General features: G+C 39.4%; 1 protein-coding gene across 7 annotated transcripts in view; it reads right to left on the bottom strand.

Moving 5' to 3' along the window:
* TENM3 (teneurin transmembrane protein 3) overlaps nt 1-20,684 on the bottom strand; it is a 320,768-nt gene that overhangs the window by 61,274 nt on the left and 238,810 nt on the right. For all 7 annotated transcript variants that reach the window (XM_081221018.1, XM_081221019.1, XM_081221020.1 and 4 more), the window contains 4 exons: nt 15,634-15,780; nt 2,191-2,407; nt 1,065-1,184; nt 145-406 (listed from right to left, as the gene is read on the bottom strand). In XM_081221018.1, coding sequence (XP_081077144.1) covers nt 145-406; nt 1,065-1,184; nt 2,191-2,407; nt 15,634-15,780 — 746 coding nt within the window. The remainder of the gene's footprint in view (nt 1-144; nt 407-1,064; nt 1,185-2,190; nt 2,408-15,633; nt 15,781-20,684) is intronic.

Genomic DNA, 20,684 nt, shown 5'->3' with positions numbered 1-20,684 from the left:
CATACACACACCACATTCTATATGTCATTCTATAGAATTATTTAGGATAGCACTGGAATTCTATAATCCTGTAAAAACATTCTTTGGAAACCCCATGATCTGAAAATGGTTTATTTAAAAGCAATGACTGCTAGAATATCCTACCTGTGTCTCGGGAATAATGGGACTGTCTTCAGGAGACGATCTAAAGAAGGTGGATAAAGGTGACGACACAATGATAGGATTCGGCCTCACGAAGCCACTTAGATCACAGCTGGGAATGTCATTCTCCTCTTTCTTCATGACTAGGGTATCCATCACATAAAAGACATTCCATGGAATCCACACAGTATGATACTGAGTGAGGAACGGGGATCGTTCAAATACCAAAGTTAGAGAAGCCCCACCATTCGCCACCAAGTCAAACCTAAGAAAAAACAAGACGTGCTTAGTGAACTATCTGGATCTCACGTAACTCCAGACACTCACCTCCCCAAATCAATATGCTTTATAAAGAAAAAACTTCTTCTCCCAATGTTTATATGAAATAGTTTCAAATCTACAGGAATATTAAAAGAATTATACAATGACCATCCATACGCCCTTAACCTAGATTTACTAATTTATTAACATTTTTCCAAATTTGCTTTATCTATCTACCTATCTACTCCTTTTCCAGAACCATCTGAGCTTAAGTTGTAGATATTACAAAATCTCACTTTCAAATATTTCAACATGAATCTTCTAAGACGAAGAACATTCTCCTATAAAACCACAACACCATTATTATGCCTTAGGAAATAAAATCAACTTTTTTTTTTTTTTTTTTGCAGTACGCAGGCCTCTCACTGTTGTGGCCTCTCCCGCTGCGGAGCACAGGCTCTGGACGCACAGGCTCAGCAGCCATGGCTCACGGGCCCAGCCACTCCGCGGCATGTGGGATCTTCCCGGGCCGGGGCACGAACCCGTGTCCCCTGCATCGGCAGGTGGACTCTCAACCACTGTGCCACCAGGGAAGCCCAAGCATGCCTAGTTTTTATACTTAAAATACTTCAAACAGAGACAGGGTGTTGGGATTAACGTACATTCCATCCTGGCGGGTAATAGTATATCCATATTCTGGGTAATGGAAAAATGAGACATTCACTCCAATAAGTGGCGTTCCATCAGCAGTTAGTACTTGGCCTCTGATGACGGATGCAAGGCTGTGGGAAAAGTAGAAGAACTAGAATGAACATTTGTCTTTTCAGGCCAACATTATCATAATGTAGAGATAATTCAATCTAAGGATAAAATAACACTATTGCATGCACTTGTATTCACAGAAACCAGACCTGAAATCCTCCCAAGACAATGTTCCTTCTAATTCATTGTAATCCACATTCTCGAAATGTCTGGTGTTTACCTGGTGTTTTAATTCATTGCAATCTGGATTTTGGAGAGTTATCAAGACCAATAATTTAGAGATGAATTTTTAAAATTATAAGCTGCACTTTTTTCATGTCATATACCTGGTGTTTGCATGAAGGAAAGTATACTTTCCAATTAATTCCAAGGCAATTGGGAAATCTACAGGGACCAAAAAGTACAAGGTTTAAGGGGGCAATAAGGAACATTTGTGAAACAACTTTTAATCAACTGCTGGGTCTAACTGCATTAATGGTATTAAACTGCTGCAGAACCGGAAGTTCTGGTCTAAATCATCTTCTTTTGCTCAGTGAGACAAAAGACACCTGCTTTCACTTACTGGTTTATTTTCGGGTCATTACTGCTCTGCAAAGCACCAGTCCAACAGCTTATGCAATCTTACTGCCATGCCGTTAGCAGTTCCATTACATTATTTCATAATTTATATTATTTAGTGAGCTCAGCTTAAAAAAAGTGCACTTCTGTTTTGCCTTTTGGAGTCTTTTCATTGCTTCTTTCGAAACATTTCCAACTGTGCTAACAAAAATCTACTAGTTCAATGAAGATTTACTGACTCCTTAATGGGATGTCCTGTTATGTTTCAGGTACTGAAATTGACAAAGTATGGGAACTATGTCAAAAATGCTTGAAATGCAAAGTTTGGTGAAGGATGTGCCAAACGAGGAGAAACTGCCTTTCACAGAAAGCACTTTCCTCACATTCACAGGCATCAGTATTTCATACAGAGGGTTCTCACTGATGATAATATCACTACAAGTCTATGTAAGGAAAAGCTGCATTAACCTCTTATTGAAAGGACTGTCTCCAGGTATGACATGGGTGCTATCAGACCCTATGAGAAAACTGATTCGGTCATAGAAGGGTTTGGCAGCTTGCTGAGATGGTGATTGTAAGCTTTGGCTGATGATATCCTGGGGATCAGGTAATCCACGACAGTAGGGCTGATTTTGGCAGGAACTCTGTAAACAGCAGTCAGGATCCATGCAGTCAATGAGTCCATCTGTAGATAGAAATGTAAACCAGTAAGAGAACTCCTCTTCTTCTGCCGTGATGTAGAGTACGTTTTGTTTGTTGACTGGCTTTTTTCACATCAAATGATTTGCTCCCCCTGATAGTAATTTCTAGGAGGCATACTTTTTGAAACCAAATGAAATACAATACCTGCAGTTGCTTTCATAGACAGTAAATGTTTGGATTGGAGATGGCTGAAAAAAAATCATATAATGTCGATTCTGAGTAAAAAAATAAAAAATGACTGTTTAGAAAAAGCTATCACATGCAGACCTCATTTTATTGCTCTTCACAGATACTGAGTTTTTTACAAATCGGAGGTTTGTGGCAACCCCGTGTGGAGCAAGGCTATCGGCGCCATTTTCCCAACAGCATTTGCTCACTCCGTGTCTCTGTTACATTTTTGTAGTTCTCGTGATACTCCACTTTTGCATTATATTTGTGATGGTCACCTGTGATCACTGAGCTCTGATGTTACTATCGTAACTGTTTTGAGGTGCCACGAACTGTGCCCATACACAACGGCGGACTTAAGTGATAAATACTGTGTGTGTTCAGACTGCTCCGCTAACCGGATATTCCCCCATCTAAAATTTGGGAAAAGGTCAGAACATGAAAGTCCGTGAAATACATATACAGAGTAACATATAATGAATGAGATTAGCCAACCACCTTTCAAGGAAATCATTTTCCCAGGGATGGTAAAGTGTGTTCCATATAAAATTAAGGCATTGCTCATATTTTAAACAGGAACCTGAGCTCTTAATACACGTCCTTTAAAATGCAGATGTTAATAAAAATGTGGCTAATGTAAATAAGCCATAATATTAGAAATGATAAGAAACTTATCACTAAAAATTGACCTACACTGTTGGTGACTAACAAGAGTAATGGGTAGAATCTTCCAGAGCATTCTACAGGAATATCAGAAGGAAACTACATTCAATGGCCCGTGTTAAGAATTTTGTTTGAAACATTTAAACCATCCCATTAGCAGATAAGAGTCAGGTTATGATGGTTGATGACATTATCCTTTAAGGTCATTTTTCAGTGACCAGTTGATACATGAATTTTGATCTGCTTGGCAATTTCATTTCTCAGTATAGATTAATAAAAACATTAGTTTCCGAAGACTTTAATTACCTTTGGGAGAACAGACAAAAAATCATTATAAAATCTTCACACCTAAGTTTTAGGTCTTGGTGTGACCCTATTATGGCAAACTCAGCTGAAAATATCTAGCTGACCTATATATTTTATTTACACAAGTGTTTTGAAGTAACTTTTATTTTTAAAAAAAACCACACTAGTCATTTTTTTCTTTTTGCTTTAGGCTACTCTTATTAATAGAACATAAGCTTACCCATTCATTATCTGACAGCAAACTGAGACAAAAGAAAACAGACTAAATTGAATTATATTGCCCAGTCTAGAATTAGGTCAACCACACAGATGAGGTAAGAAACAGGAGATGAGGGGCCTGGTTCCCACCTGGAGAATGTTGTCAACACTTGGGGTTTCTCCTAACACTCATTTCCCCTTCTTTGTGCAACAGCTCTGAACTTTCATTTGGGTACCCAGTTCTCCCCAACTCTCAGTCTATGTGCATATTTCCCTTTGTGCTTGGTTCAGAAATGCACATGTGACCTAACTTGTCAAACCAGATTGAATTTCAGGAACTATCTAAAAAGCAATCCTGCCCCATCAGCTCCCATCCCCCCAGGCTTGGAGCTGTAAGGCTGTGAGGCCAGGGTTGCTGCATCCCTCTTGCTGCCACTACAGCAGAACCTGTCTGGGAGCGGAGCCATCCCAGAAGAGGCAAAGTCAAGAGCTGGAGACCTAAGACAACAGGTCATAGTGACATCTTTGGGGCTTTTGCAATAAGCTGAACCTGATCTCCTGAGCTTTTCAGTTCTAGAAGCTAAAGCATTGCCTTCTTCCTTAAGCCTGTTTGGGTTGGCCTTTCTGTCACTTGAAACTGAAAGAGATGCAGTTTATCCAGAGACATTAACTAAAAATCTCACTATTTCCCTTATAGTTGAAAAAAAAAGGCTTAATACGCAAATATTGGAATTAAATGTATGGTGTTGGACTCTTTTTACTATTTTAACTTTTTGACACCATAATTTGACATGAAAATGTATGAGTCAGAATTTCTGATAAGTAGATCTTATTACATAGCTTTTTTATTATAGCTACATTTTCATGTAGATGTCTGTTATATTTCTAAAAAATGGGTTAATTACTTGAAACTGTATATTTATTCTTTGACAAAAATTTAAAATCATGTTTAAGAAAGTCAAATGAAACTGAGCTTTGAAATTTCATAGAAATTTATCAAAATATTGCTTTCTTAGCCAAAAGGCCACAAAGATGAAAAATGTCTAAATATTCCTCAATATTTCTAGTGGAAGAAAGATGAAACTATGATAGAGGCTTATTTTTCAAGAGGATATGTTATAATAATGCAATATATTGCATTTTTCTCCATCTGTCTCAAAGAAATAGAAGCATAGTTATGAAGATTCAGATTTTTAAAATCATAGATGGTTGACCTATTGCCCCTAAATCATTTTTAGCTTCAAAAAACAACTTAAAAAACCCCTTTCATTAACAATTCATGATCATATGTTGAGACTTCATGAGGAATCTTTAATCTGTTTTATGATGTATCTAAGAGCTCTGACTCCATGGATTTAGAATGGGGTGTGCATATGCTCGGGAGAGTAATTCCACACAAATATTTTAAATTCTTACAGGTTTTTCCCTTACGTTCATTTTTTAACATAAGTAGAAACTACTTAATAGTGAAAGTACTTCCAAACATTATATTTTATCTCCATTAATCTGGTAAATTAAGGGTTAAATCCCCCCCCTTTGTCCCCCATAATATCCCCACAGTGTCTTCCTTTAGGCACTATATGGTACAGCTGGCCAAAGAGGAATGCTCAAATTTCATCATTCATCTTTGTTAGTTTAAAAAAAGCAAACATGCATCTGGCATCTAGTCTGCAGGTCATAGAACTGCATGAGATTGACACCTTCTGAACTAATCAGTTGGGAATGCATTTTTACAAGCCTCTCTGCTAACATCAATCAGAGAAAGAACTCATTTTCAACAGCCGAGTTGCAGGAACACACAGTTTGTTATTTTTCTGCAGAGTTTATCAGTAACTTGCCCAAGCAAGTGACGGATGGTTATGAATCTGGCTTCCTATAACTCAAGAAAACATTTTTCATTCTTTGTCTATACTCACGTGGCTAGGGCCATCTAGTAAAACTAAGCTGATTACCCACTTGCCCAAATGTATACGGTAGTAAAAGTGACTTTGTGGAAGAGCTTCTCAAAATCATCAACGTTCCATTTTAGTCTCAGGAATATTAGGTCGGCTTAAATTGAGATTGGTGTGGAAGCCTTAGCTAATAGAATTAATCGTAAAAAAATCTAAAGAAAATCAGAACCGTTCAAAACCCACTGAATAACAAGTCCAATGATCAGTTAAGAGCCCCTCTTTCTCCTGGTTAGGCTCTGCAAGGTAAGTGGTCCTTTGATACAGACAATCTAGAGTATATGCTTCCTTCCACTTAATCCTCGATGTTATTGCCCTGTTATCATTTCAAAACATGGTCTCATCTTTCTTAACCCTTTCGTTGGTTTGTAACAGTGGCTGGCAAACTTATTTCGCAAAGGGCCAGATAAAAAATATTTTAGACTTTGTGGACCATATAGTCCCTGCTACAAGTATTTAACTCTGCTTTTAGAGCTCTAAAGCAGCCAGAGACAATATGTAAATGAGTGGGTGTGACTGTGTCTCCATAAAACTTTATTTACAAAAACAAGCTTTGGCCCAGGGGTAATAGTTTGCCAATCGCTAGTCTTGCTTTAAAGTTTCTACCCTGCCCTATTTCCTTATAGTCTTTAAATCATTCTTGATTTTTTTTCTGGCAAATGTAATGCCTATTTTGCTAGATAATTAAAATGTCTGACTCCATCTTTCCTAGTTTACCCTCTATGCTGGCTTTGATCTGCCTCGGTCTTTTAAGCAGCTATGGATATTTTAACTTGTTTTCTAAAACCCTGACATACTGACTGGATAAACAGTCATGAATTTCCTTTGATGAATTTTCATCTTTACTCAAAAGATAATTAATTAATGCCCACTGCCCTTCCCCACAGTATTTGGAAGCCCCTCCCCTGCCTTCAACTTGGAGGTAGAGGTAGAAATTCTCATGCAGTATTTTATCTGTGGATTTTAGAATTTTCAGAGTGTACGGGTAGACCTTTTGTTTCTCTTTTAAGTCACCATTCTGTACCATGCATGAAACTCATTTATTACTGAACTGGGGTCATGTTTGGTTTTCTATATCTTCTTGGTTTGCCTACAGCAGAGCTTTCTTGGTGGCTTTATTCTCTTTATGTTCACAACATTTCAAGGCTAATGACTCCAGGCTGATCATTCTCCTGAACTCCAAATCCACAACCGATCTCCTAGGTATTTCCACTTGGATATTACACAGGCATTGAAAGCTTAACACGTCTAAAACACAACAAATAGGATCTTCTCTGAACACTCGCTTCCTCTGCATTTCCTATTTCAAGGAATGGTTCCACCATCCACTCACCCAGTTTCTCAAAGCAGAAACCTGAATGTCAACCTTGATTCTTCTTCTCCCTTTTTCTCTGCACCTAATCAATGACCAGATCCTCCTTTTCTCCACCCCAAACATCTCTTGAATCAGTCTATTTCTTTCCATTTCACTGAAACAACCGTTTAGACCACCACGGTCCCTTCTTGACAAGATCTCAACAAGGGCTTGGTTTCCCAGGAGCCAGTCTCGTCCTAGCTATTCATTCTCAACACTTAAATCTGAGTAATCTTGGTAGAAATCAAATGTGGTTATTTCACTTCTCTAGCTAAAATACTTCCTTTAACTGGTCCCTGCTGCTTTCTGAGTATTTAGAACTCCTTAACCTGGCTTACAAAACCTTTGTGATTATTATTTCCTCTGCCGGGAGACTTCTCACCTGCTCTCTTATCCCCCTCCTCAATTCCTTTAGCAATCAGCTCAGACAATGGTCTCACGAAGTTCCTTGAGGGCTAATCTAGTTCACTGTTGTAGCACCAGAATTTAGGACACATACTTCTTGGCACCAAGTACGCATACAATAATTTTGCTGAATGAAGGTGAAGAATCAATTCAGTTCCTAGAGATTATGAGATCTAAACAGGTCAAAATGATGTCTTAAAAGCACAGCAGAGACACGTGCTGATTTTCTTTCATCACCTTTTTCCTGCCCTCAGACACTATGCTAATCCTTGAATTCCTGTTTCTATTTTTACTCTAATAGGCATCTTTACATGTTCTTGATGAATTGGACATTAAGCAATCCATACAATTACAAAAAGTATTAGAAGAAATTACAGGAAATATTACACATAAGTACAACTTATGTATGTACTTATAAAGACACACAACCCAGAATTCATGAAGGAAAAGTTAAACCTTATAAACATTTACCTTATAAAAGTTTATCGTTTGAAAATTTCCGCATGATGAAAGACACCATAAACAAAGTTAAAAGATAATGAAAACTTGGGATAAAATATCTGCAACACACCTCACAAAGAACTGATAAGAAGAATATACAAAGAACTCCTAAAAATTAAAAAGAAAAAGTCAAGTAACTCAATAGAAAAAAATGGTCAAGAGAAATAAATAAGCAATTAGCAAAAGAAGAAATGCAAACAATCAAGGAACATATATAAAGATCATCAATCTAACTAGTAATTGGGGAAATGCAAATTAAAACAATAAAAATGGAGTCATTTCCACCCAGCAGACAAAATTCATATTTTTCATTTTGTTGGACAATTTTGCTTATGCACAATGATTATGTACAGATTATGAACATGGGGAAAAGGAGCACTACCTGACCGATGAAGTGTACCATGGTGAAACTTACTTGCAAGGCCATTTGGCAGTAGCTACCAGAATTAAAAATTAAAACACCCCGTGACCCAGCAATTTCATTTCTAAAAATCTGTCCCAAAGAAATATTCGTACATTTACACAAAGATTTATATGCAGATACACACACAGATTCACTACAGATTTGTCTTTATACTAAGAGCAAAAAAAAAAAAAAAAGAGAAACAACTAAATAATTATTAATTAGTAGTGGTAAAGTCCGTTAGGACAATACCGTGTTTCTGTTATAAAGTAGGAGATAGGCCTATATGTACTGACATGAAAAAATCTCTAAGTTACGCTCTTTGGCAGAATCAAATTTAGAACAGTACCTATCCCGTTGACGTTTAAAAACATAAATGTGCATCTAAATCCACTGAAGGAGGCGTAGAAACACGCACTCTTTAAGTTGTTGACAGTGGTTACTCTTGACAACGAGAATGTAGCACTTGTGTATGGTGACTAGTAACAACCCTCCCCAGGAGTGCAGAGGTTCTTAACATGGAGAAAGGGGACACTTTCTGAAGAGGTTCTGTGTGATGCCCTTTGTTCTGCTGTGAAACTTGCGGTGGCCGCAGATGGTAATGGGTGTAAAATACAGGGGAGACTTTTAGTTCCAGCCTGTGTGGCTCTGATTCTCCTCTCCGTCTAAAACTCATTCAAAAAACAGTGATCAAACCCCATGTTCCTTGTGTGCTACCAGGAGGCTACTGGGGTCCTTTGCTTCTGAGGGCACAAGCTGGACCTTTCTTTCCTAGAAGGGGATTGCTCTAAAGCTTCTGTGGATAGTAAAAGGGTTCAGAGGAACCTGAATCTCTCCATATAGTAGGATCTCATAGAGTCTTTCAAATGAATAGTAATTCCCCCCGCCCCAAATCATCCGCCAGGTTAATGTATTTTAAGGCTCTTAGACTGAGTGCCATTCTATATTCTGACATCTGGATTCGTTTTAAGAAGTACTTAGGAACTCTTGTAATTTCCTCCCTTCCCTCCCTCCCACCCTCCCTCTTTCTTCTTCTTTTTTTAAACCATTTATCCCCCCTCTTCTTATTTCTGTTACTATTTTATTTAACTTTTATTTTTCAATGTTTTTTGGAGAACACAATTGTCTCATCCTCCTGCTAGGACTTCTTAAAAATCTATTTTCAAATATTTCCTTATTTTCATTTGGTAATCTCCAAACTTAGACGAGCTCTGTCCGTTCATCACTCATTCTGATGCTTACATTAAAATTTCATTCATTGTTTCCCTCCCCATTTTCATTGCTAGCACACTCCTGCTTTCTCCTGCAGTTTGAGTCTTTTGTTTGTATTTTTCTTTCTTCCTTTCTCTCTCTCTCTCTCATTACGGTTTCTTTTTAATTTCTAAATAAGCTCAGTTGAACCTGCTTCCTTCTCTACAATTATCAACCTCTGAAGATGTTAAAAAAAGCCTGTTTTAGATACATCTTCCTGACATCTAGCCCCACGAATTAACAACTCTGAAGGACAAAGAATAACTGTCTACTTACAAGTAAGATGCATCTTTCCTGGCAGGATTTATATTTTGACGCTCTACCATCTTGCACAAAATTTAGGAAGAGGCTTTAAGTCATTCTTGGGCCCTCAACCATCCAATATGCAGGAGAGGGCTTGCATCCCATGCTTCTGGTCCCCACAGGGGAGCTATCCACTGGAGGACCAGACAGGGAAGCAAGATGTCACAAGAAACTCTGACTAGACCTCCCGAATGAGAAGGACAACAGGAACGTGGTAACCGCTGCCGGAGACAATATACTTTGGAGAAATCATCTCATGAATAAGCATCTTGAGTCTCTATAAGAACAGAGTTGTCTCTGGCAAGCTGTTGCATTTTGATGCTTCTATAGTGGGACCACCATATGGGGAGCTACTGAAAGTCAAGACACCCCCCTATTGAATGACATTTGTAGTAGGGTGACCAGGTGAAACTGACGATGCATACAGAAGTGTTTGGGAGAGAACTCAGAGCTGCCTCGCCAGTCACAGGCATCGAAAGCATGTCAGAGGCTCAGCACTGGTTTCCTTGTTCTCAAGTGAGAAGGCTGGAATTTGGGGGGGAAGGGAGGAGAGAGAGACTAGAAGATTCCTTCTGAAACGAACAGAATTCTACTAGCCACATGAAATGGTTATTGGAGTATACTCTCTGGTTATACTAAAACTAAACGCTATCGAGAGCTATTTATATTCTGATAGTGGAAACTGTTTTTCTGCCTACCCACCATCCTTACCCATTTATTCTGGAGACAGAACTTCAGTTTTCTTGTAGGGCAGGTGACCTAATTCAGACCAATGAGAGTCGGGCTCAGGCCAGGCCCAGGTCTCACGTAACCATTGAAAAAGGTGTCCTCCCTGCACTGGGCTTGTTATGCTAGAGGAACATAAACCTCAAGCTGGTGGGAGAGACATCCAGAGAATGGTGCCAGCATAGAACAAGCAGAGTTGACAGACAGTTAACCCAGATTTTTGTTACCACTGTCTGTACACCTAGGTGCAGTTCTCTCCAAATCTGTCAGTTATATAAGCTAAGGGTGGGGTGGTATGGAGTCACTGTCTTCAACCCCACTCCAGATCACACAGCATTTAATAGGGACCAGTTCCCATCTCTTCACCTGTCTTTTCTCTGATCTTAGCGACTTCACCATCAGAGTGAGTTCTGGGATATGAACAAGACATGGCTCAGTCTAGAGGGAAGATGACTTTGTAGGTGAAGATAAAGCTGAAGAAGAAATATGTAAAAGCCAAGTGGAGGCCTGCAGCGTGGATCACTTGCTCAGAAAGCTTTTCCAGTGAGAAAAGGATATCTTGTCCTTGCTTCCAAGGTGCCTACAGGCCCTGTGTGGAGATGTTCGCCACAATTCTCTGGTCCAGGGACACAAGTTTCTGACGTCCACTGTGTGATTTAAAACTTGACTCTCCCATAGCCTGCCTCTGCCCTGACGTCTGCTCCAGCTGCCTGTGTGACACCTGGAGCTCAGATTGGAGAAGCAAAGGGGGAGACACCTTGTTGAGTCCACAGAGAGTGGGGATCTTTGTCAAGGCCTTTATGGTGGGTAAAAGATGGCCTTAGTTCTGAAAAGCTAATGAGTCTGTGTATGCAACAGCTATTTATTTGAGCCTTAAAGAAACAAGGTCCAACTGAACAGGAGATTTACTTCTTATGACCATGAAGGTGTTACGAGAGTAGCTAAAGACAAGTTCCTCCAGTCTATTTTATTGGCAGCCCACTTCTCCTGGTCCTCATTGTAAATTCCCCTCGAAGGCTGCTTTTCCTCAAGTGTGTTAGAGACATAAAGGGGAAGTTGGCTCCACAGGCAGAGAGGGTCACCTATTTCTTTAAAAAATAAATTTATTTATTTTATTTATTTTTGGCTGTGTTGGGTCTTCATTGTTGTGCGCAGGCTTTCTCTAGTTGCGGCGAGTGGGGACTAATCTTCGTTGCGGTGTGTAGACTTCTCATTGCGGTGGCTTCTCTTGTTGTGGAGCACGGGCTCTAGGCGCGCGGGCTTCAGTAGTTGTGTCATACGGGCTCAGTAGTTGTGGCTCGCGGGCTCTAGAGCACAGGCTCAGTAGTTGTGGCGCATGGGCTTAGTTGCTCCACGGCATGTGGGATCTTCCCAGACCAGGGCTCCAACCGTGTCCCCTGCATCGGCAGGAGGATTCTTAACCACTGAGCCACCAGGGAAGCCTGGGTCAACTATTTATTTAGTGAGATCCATAGGTTGAGGATCTTTAGGCTTAGGCAGTAGAGATGGGGTGAAGCAGATTTGGTAAAGGAAGGTATATTTTGGAGGAGAAGGAAGATGCTTGGTGTAAGAAAAAAATATTTATTTCACCGTATGTGGCTGTCCTTTCTAAAATTTTTAAATATATCTTTTTCAGTTCTGGGAATAGTAAGCAACTTTCTTTGTGTGTGTGTGTGCGTGTGTGTGTGTGTGTGTGTGTGTGTGTCCTGCAAAGTTCTTAAAGTTGTGTTCTACAAAATTACTCAGACTAGACTAGCAGCTATTCGTATGATACGTTTAATTTCTGATTCGGGCCAAATCAACCTCTTCATCTTCTCCTCCTCCTTAGTTACTTAATGTGTTAAATCAAATTACTTATAGCTACTTTCTGGCTAATTCACCATTTTGACATCAAACTTAGTTTAGACAATGGATCTCTAATGGTACAGTTCCTACGTATCATAGAGTTTCAAGTATAGTCCTTCTTTTAAACCTTCTGTTTTATTGGCCTCATACAATGATAATGATATCCTTAATTGCCAGATTATGTGTCTTGAGTTGGGGTTTGGTGTGGAAAATATTGTCTGTATACACACAGCCCATGCTTAAGCTTGGGTTATAAGGCACCCAGGTTACAATCTCAGGATATAATAAATCTGGCACTGAGATTCCTTCTCAGAAGATCAACAAAATTAGGTTAGGGACAGGAATACAAACTATATGAGATAAGTAGAGAATCCACAGGAGGTCTCCTATCAGCTCAGATTTCCCCTTGGAGAGGCAAGTCTAGAGACAGCCTAGCTTCAGGCTAAGAAGAATAAACAAGGGGGGAACGAGGCCAATTCACAGCTGATAAATTTTGAGGAAAGAGAGAAACGTCCTTAGCTGATGACAATACTAAAGAGTTGATCAGCCCCTCAGTTTCTCTGCAGCGTCTCTGCAGACTTGGCCCTACAGTTTGCTTCCCTCTGCAAGGGTCTGTAACCTCCTCAAGGTAATCTTTTAGAAGACAAGTGTGAAATATCTGATCCAGGAGGAAGGGAAGGGACTTCCCTGGCGGTCCAGCGGTTAGGACTCCGTGCTTCCACTGCAGGGGGCATGGGTTCGATCCCTCGTCCGGGAACTAAGATCCCTCATGCAGTGTGGCAAAAGAATAAAAAATAAAAGAGTAATTAAAAAAAAAAAAAAGGAGGAAGGGAAGCTCTCCTTCCTCCCTGGGCAGTAGAAAACAATGGGGTAGGGGCTTCTTGGGGGAAAGTGAGGAAAGTTGCCGTCTGGGCTGGGGGTCAGAGAGGACTGATGCTGTGGTTTCTAAGACAGGCACATGGGCACGGCGAGGAGGAATCGGGGCAACTCCACATTGTTAGGCAGGAGAGGCTGCGAGGGCTACGGACCACCTAAACCTATCAGGAGCAGCAGCAAAGCGGGCTGCAGCTCAGAACTCGTGGCTCAAGCGTCTCAAGAGTCCAGGTTAAAGGGAACCAGGGAAAATAGTGACCAATGTGCTAGAACGAAAGGGGAGAACTGCAACTCTTAGGAAGATGAGACACAAATAATGTTTGGCTTCAGAATGACTGTGTGTGTGTGTGTGTGTGTGTGTGTGTGTGTGTGTGTGTGTGTGTGTGTGTGTGTGTGTGTGTGTGTGTGTGTGTGTGTGTGTGTGTGTGTGTGTGTGTGTGTGTGTGTTGGGGGCCATGGGGAGGGCTGACAGTTGGTTCTGGCACTCTGCTTCCGAGAGAACAGTACAGGGCAGGCCTTGTTTTCACTGTGTTTCCCTTTATTGTGCTTCAAAGATATTGCATTTTTCATACATTGAAGGTTCGTGGCAACCCTGCATGGAGCAAGACCATCGTGCCGTTTTTCCAAACAGCACCTTGTGTCTCTGTGTCACATTTTGGTAATTCTCGCATTATTTCAAACTTTTTCATTATTATATCTGTGATGGTGGTCTATGATTTTTTTTTTTTTTTTTTTTCCTGGTACGCAGGCCTCTCACTGATGTGGCCTCTCCCGTTGCGGAGCACAGGCTCCGGACGCACAGGCTCAGCAGCCATGGCTCACGGGCCTAGCTGCTCTGCGGCGTGTGGGATCTTCCCAGACCGGGGCACGAACCCGTGTCCCCTGCATCAGCAGGCGGACTCTCAACCACTGTGCCACCAGGGAAGCCCAGCAATATTTTTATATTAAGGTATGTACATTGTTTTTTAGACATAAGGCTATTGCCCACTTAACAGACTACAGCATAGGGTAACTTAATAGTGTAGGGTAAACATAACTTTTATATATACTGGGAAACCCCAAAATTAGTGTGACTTGCTTTTCTGCAGTGGTCTGGAACCGGACCCACAATATCTCCGAGGTCTGCCTGAAGTTAGGTCCACTCTATTTGGAAAGGAAAAGGCCATTCAACCTTCTCTGACAACCTTTTATGAATTTCACCCAGTCAAGGGGAGCACTTTCGAAAGCAAAAGAAGGAAAATAGGATAATGATAGCTGCTACTTACAATATAATATATCCCTGGCAATACACTAAGTACTTTACAAACACTCTCTCACTTAATCCTTCCAGAAACTTCTTTACCACTCTTTTATACATGAAGCAATTGAAATGTAAAGGGATAAGAACCTTGTCTAAGGTCACATAAGCACTACGAGTTGGAGGGAAGATCTGACTCTAAACCTGCACTTTTAACCAACACTATATTGCCCACGTGGACACTCCCAAAAGGGCAGGTGGAATGAAGGCGGGGGTAGGGAAACACACACACTAACCCACACAGCAGGTGACCACAGAGGTCCAGACAGAAACTGAATCCTTCCAAAAACCTCAGTCCCAAAGGGACACCAAAACTGAACAGCTCCAGGGGCAAGTGCTCCATCACTGGAGACGAACAGTAACTCTCACTTCTCTAGTCTCTGAAATTGAAATACACTAGCACGGAGGATGTGCGCAACGGGGAAAATAATTATTTCTTAACCCTGGGCTTATATGGGGTGGAATATCATAATCCTTTTCACAGGGTGTAAAGTTAAGGATAAAAAGACACTGGAAGTACAGCTTCAAGGGGATTGCTTTCTGTTCCTGTTTTTTTTTTCTTTTCTTTTCATCCAGGCCTTCCAACAGAAGAGCTTGGGAACTGTCTTGCACCTTTTGGAATGTTGCATTATTAAAATACTGCTTTAGAGCTCCCAATTTACAGGGTCTTAAAAACTGCACCGAGGAGAACTGTCACCTGGAGATTAGGACGAGGAAGGGAGAACAATGCACATTATACGGCAGCTTAGTTACCTTGCCTTTTCCCCCCCGAATGATAGTAATCTTGCATTTGTCTCAGGGAAAATAGGGAGCACAATCACCCTATCAGCACTCATACGTTTTTCAAACAATTTACTCTATGGGGATCGGATGTTTTTTTTTTTTTTTGGCAACAGAGAGCCAGGTATCCGCGAGGACTCGTAAACCCGAGTCCGCACGAGCTCGCTTCCCGCTCAGCGCCTCTTACCTCCCTCGTTGTCCTTGCTGTCTGTGCACAGGGTCTCCATGGCCACGTCACACCCTGCTCCCCTCCACCCTGGCTGGCAAACGCAATGCCAGCCGTTTTGGTCCAGTGTGCATCTTCCATTGCTGTTGCACAGACCGGGGCACCCCTCTGTCAAAAGAGACAAAGAGGACAGCAGAAGCGATGTGAGTATTGAAAGTTTTTGCTCCTCAAATAGACAAATGAGGGACACTTAGTGGGAACAGGCCTTTCGAAACAGCACAAATACTGTAATTGCACATGGATAGAAACAGCAACGTTTATCTAAGGAATCTCATTCTTATCCAAGTGGCATCTTTGATTGGCCTGACCCTTGAGACACCACTTACCTGTGCAGGACAGAAATATCTGCAATGACCCACTAAATTGCTGCAGGCCAGACAAAATTAACTTAAATTTTTTTCCTTTAGCAAAGCAACAAGGTTGATTGTAAGGTGTGAAAAAAGCGTCACACAACAAGATCATTTCAGAAGCTCTAGAATAGACTTTTAATCTGTTGTAAACAATACTGGTCTCTGGTTAGACATGCTTTCTTAAAAGCGCCTTGTTGCTTTCAAAAATTCCCTCTAAATTTAAAAGCATGAAAGCGGGTATGAGGATATGAATGATGTTGAAAAGAGAACATTAATTTTATCTGGCCTCAGAGTTGCCGTATATTCATGTGAAATTACAGTGCATTAAATAACTGCACAAAGTATAGGCCAGTATTAATGACTATACTTTATGCCGAGAATACATTCCTTGTCACAGAATAAGCAAAGCCCAGGAAATAGTGAAGCAGCTTAGCATCTATTCTAACAAACATTAGGGTTCAGGCTGCATACGGATGGGATAGGACCGACAGGATTTCCAACTGAATGTAATAGCTGTGCATATTTGATTACTTAGGACGGACAAAATGAAATACCATAAGGACCACAGTAAAACATCGATAGACCGAACAAAAACACGGTAGTCACGTGCTTCAAGACAGAGCGCGAAGAGTGATAGTTTGTGACAATCTCCCTAAAGCTTTTATGCTGTTACCTTTATATCCTATCTTGTCTGCTTTTATGGGCAAGGAGGGAAAATTTGGGAAACAATGAAAATAATTTAATATATCCAAAATCTGTAATTGTTTCAGCCTAACATGACATTAAAAAAAAAAAATTCTGCCACTTCCTACAGATGATAACTGGCATGCAGCCAACATGGTCTGTTTATGAGGATGACACTTGGGTAGATTCTGGTGCTCCTGTCTATGAGCGTGACACGACACTGACAGAAACGAGGATATAAATGCTCTAAAATGGCAAGAATAATTGGCTATTAATCAGATCTCTTTGGAAAGAATTACTCATAATTTGGAATAAAATATATATTAGTAAAAAAAATACTCGCTCTAGCAGTTGGGGTTTGTTCTACAGTTTCTTATAATTAGAATGCTACTCGTGTTTTGGTGACAATATTTAAGGGAACGATCCGTTTAAGAATGTTTATTTTAAGTCTGTATTAAAAGAATTATTCATATCTTGGCTTCCCCTCCTCCACCGTGGAACATGAAATGAAAAGATCTCAAAGAGACTTTCGGTCTCTTAAGATTAGAGTTAACAGAAAGAAGACTATTTTGACAGTCTCTTGTGGCTGGGTATGATGAAATTACACTTATGGATACCATCAGGTCAGGAGAAGATTAATTTTGCTGCTTCTTTTCTTTCAGACAATTACCATCTGTATTTATGGATTATTCAATACCTAAAAGGTGAATTTTCCTTATGGATGTTTCTGTTTTGTTTTTAATGAAAAAAAAAAAGGGTTTAACTGCTCCACTGACAAAGAGGTGCAGCAGCTGACTGCACGCACACAAGAAGTTATTACATGAAAGCCTGGATATTGTCATGAATATTTTCATATTCTAATGAAAAGCACAAACAAGGAATAAAAAAATAGGTAATCTGAGGAGGAAGGGAAAGGGAATTTTCTCTTCTGAAAAATACGGTTTTCACTTATTTCTATGATAACTGAAGACAAAGAATCTGCTGTTTTCTGCTGAGTGGAGTTATCATTTCTGTTCTCTAGAATGCACGGTATTTTGTAGTTTTTTAAGAAAATCACAAAACATAAATTATGATATCACATATATTTCAAAACATTGAGAAAAAGCCAAAGAAGTTTCCATATGAGGATAAATGAGATTTCTCTCAACATATGTTAACCAGAATCTTCTTTAGATTGACAATTTCTTATTCTGTGATAAGAGAGTGAGCGTTTGTGATTCTTTGATTTAGAATTTAAAGCTTATGAGCTGAATTGCCATCAATGAAGATCTTAAAGCCAAAAAAAAAAACCCCAAAACAAAACAAACCCCCCCCCAAAACAAAAAACAGCAAATTACTGTTATCTTCAGTTTTTGGTTCCAGTGAAAACTAATGTTTTTACATAGGATGAAATCTGTGATAACCCAAACTTATAAAAATGAGACACAGACATTCAAGTCTCAATACTTTAAATCCAAAGGATTTCACATAATGTAAGCCTGATTTATAATTTACAAAAATATGCATGAAAACAGTCTATTTTCACACCTAGTACAAAAGCTAATACACGATTATATAGAGATATGCCAACGAAGAGCAAGCATACAGTACCTTTAACTATCTTATCCAAATAGTGAGCTTGAGAAATTAAAGAGGAAAAAAGAACAGACAGACATTTCAGAAGTGTCACATGGGACAAGGAAATTTTCAGAATTTACATGCAAATTGAGTAGCTGCAGCTGACATAAGACTCACATTACACGACAGAGGTGCACTTCATATCTTCTAAAAATGCAATATATTCACGTTTTAGAAAATGTAGTCACGATTCCAGGATATGCTCAGCATTTTCAGGAAAAGTATGCAGGTAAACTAACACTTCCTTTCGCAGATTATCTGGAATGGACCCACCCTGATCCTTCCCGAGATTATGTGAAAGCATAGCTAAGTAGAACAAATGGAATCCATTCTTTATTACTAAATAATTTTGGAAATTTACAACTATGAGATCTACAAATAATCAACTTTTTTGGGGGGGAGGTGAGAAAATAATTCTTTTTTTCAGTTTGTGTTTAACAAAGTAGTTTCATAAGGGTCACGCAGTGGAAGGGCAGAACGAATACACGGAAGGCCCAGAGCAGCCATTTATGTCTGTTCAGATGCTTCCTTCAATCCGCAAGAGAAACCCACAGAAATGCTACTTCAGTCACCTTCTCTCCTGAGTTACTTGCATATTTACAAACAATCAAACTTCGTTAATAAAGAAGGAAACTGAGGGTCCTTGAGCAAATTTAATAGATTATTATGAAAAAGGCACGTGTAAGTTCTGTAGAATACGATTACCCAGTAGCCCTTGACTACACGTCAGATGCACAGTGATGTATCACGTACGTAGTCCATCAAGAAATACGGACTAAGATCTTGTTTCTTTCCAGGATACATACAGGAATAAGCTCTGCTTCTCACAAAAGCTCTGCTGGAACAGTCAGGATTAAGACTGAAGTCTTTTACTGCACCTGTCCATTGAATCTTTCATGAGGTTACAATTAGCCTACACCTTTCCTCTTGAACAGAGGCATAAATATCCCTCTCCGTTCACTCACTGGAGAGACCTAATATATTCTTAATAAGCCTCAAATCTTCTTGCTTTGCCAAAATTCATACATCTTTAATGGTCTAAAATTGCTTTTCAAAGATGCTTATGTTGATTATTTTTCATTACTCACATATGCAAGTGGTCGCAGAACTTTTAACAGAATGATTTAAACTATAACTTTCAGTTGAGCTACTCAAGTCTGGTAGTTCTGTCACGTGTGTAAACAAAACCATAAATGGTTTAGACCCATTTGTACCGTGTATATAAAAGGATGCCTCACTTTGCCACAGGATTCCATCAGAGGCTTCTGAACTGCATATAAAAATAAGCACGTTTATGGCTAACTGACAGTATATTGCAGGAGAGATTAAGGGGGAGGAGAAACAGTGTCAGGCTGAAATTACAGTGTCTGAAATTACAATTTCATAAAAATAATTCTTTTCAAACATTAAAATAAAAATGTATTACTGTATAACAGCATTCATATACTTTCTTAATAATTCCTTCCAAACATTATATAATCCAGTAGTCCCATAAGAGCTCATTTAATATGGAGGATAAACAAAGTGCCTTTAAACATTGTGGAGTTTCTGGTTCTGCTAGGGTAGTACTTCTGAGGGAATTCTTAGTTTATGAAAATTAATAACACTGATCAGAGTTGGAGTATAAGCTTTTGGCTTTTACATCAGGTCAACTTCAGTTAACACAACCAAAATACGGAATGTAATTAATCCTGATCTGGATTAGTAGTTTTAAAGGAGGAATAAATTAGAATCCAGCCAATCCCATTATTTTAGCAAACAGAATCAATTATGCAAAACAGTGGATTATAGGTAAAGGTAGGTTTGTCATTGGGCCAAGAGAATATCGAAAGTGGAGCTGAAATTAGAAAACACATTTAAAATATACAGCAGGTCAAATTTTACATAAAGCTTTACATATTAAAAATATTTAAAACACGTTTTGCAAAAAGTTGTAAAACTAACCATAAGAAAAATATCTGTACTGAACAAAAAAATACAAAGATGTGTCATTTGCATTTTATATCATAGGGAATAGTTGAGGCTGATAGCTTAAGACTAAAAGAGAAGGGGGGGAAACCACCACCTATATGTTGGCCGCGTAGAGTAAAATTTCCAACAATACCACAGAAGCCTGGCTCTAAATAATGAAGAAGTTAAAAGAAGATGTCCATGTATGAGGTTCAAATAATTATTAAAGATAATAATTGCAACAATAAAAACATCATTATATAAGCCACTACAGGAAATCATCAGAAAAATGCAGGTATGTTGTAAAAAGCCATTAGCAACAATAATTGTGAAAAATAATACAGTATATTTAAAAAATTAATACACTTATCAATTGCTGAAATGCACATTAAATTGCAAAAACATCACTTT

Source organism: Mesoplodon bidens (assembly GCF_964165515.1).
Source record: "Mesoplodon bidens genome assembly, chromosome: 20".
NCBI lineage: Eukaryota > Metazoa > Chordata > Mammalia > Artiodactyla > Ziphiidae > Mesoplodon > Mesoplodon bidens.
The sequence above is the reverse complement of the archived record's forward strand: the minus strand, read 5'-3'. Positions and strand labels throughout refer to the sequence as shown.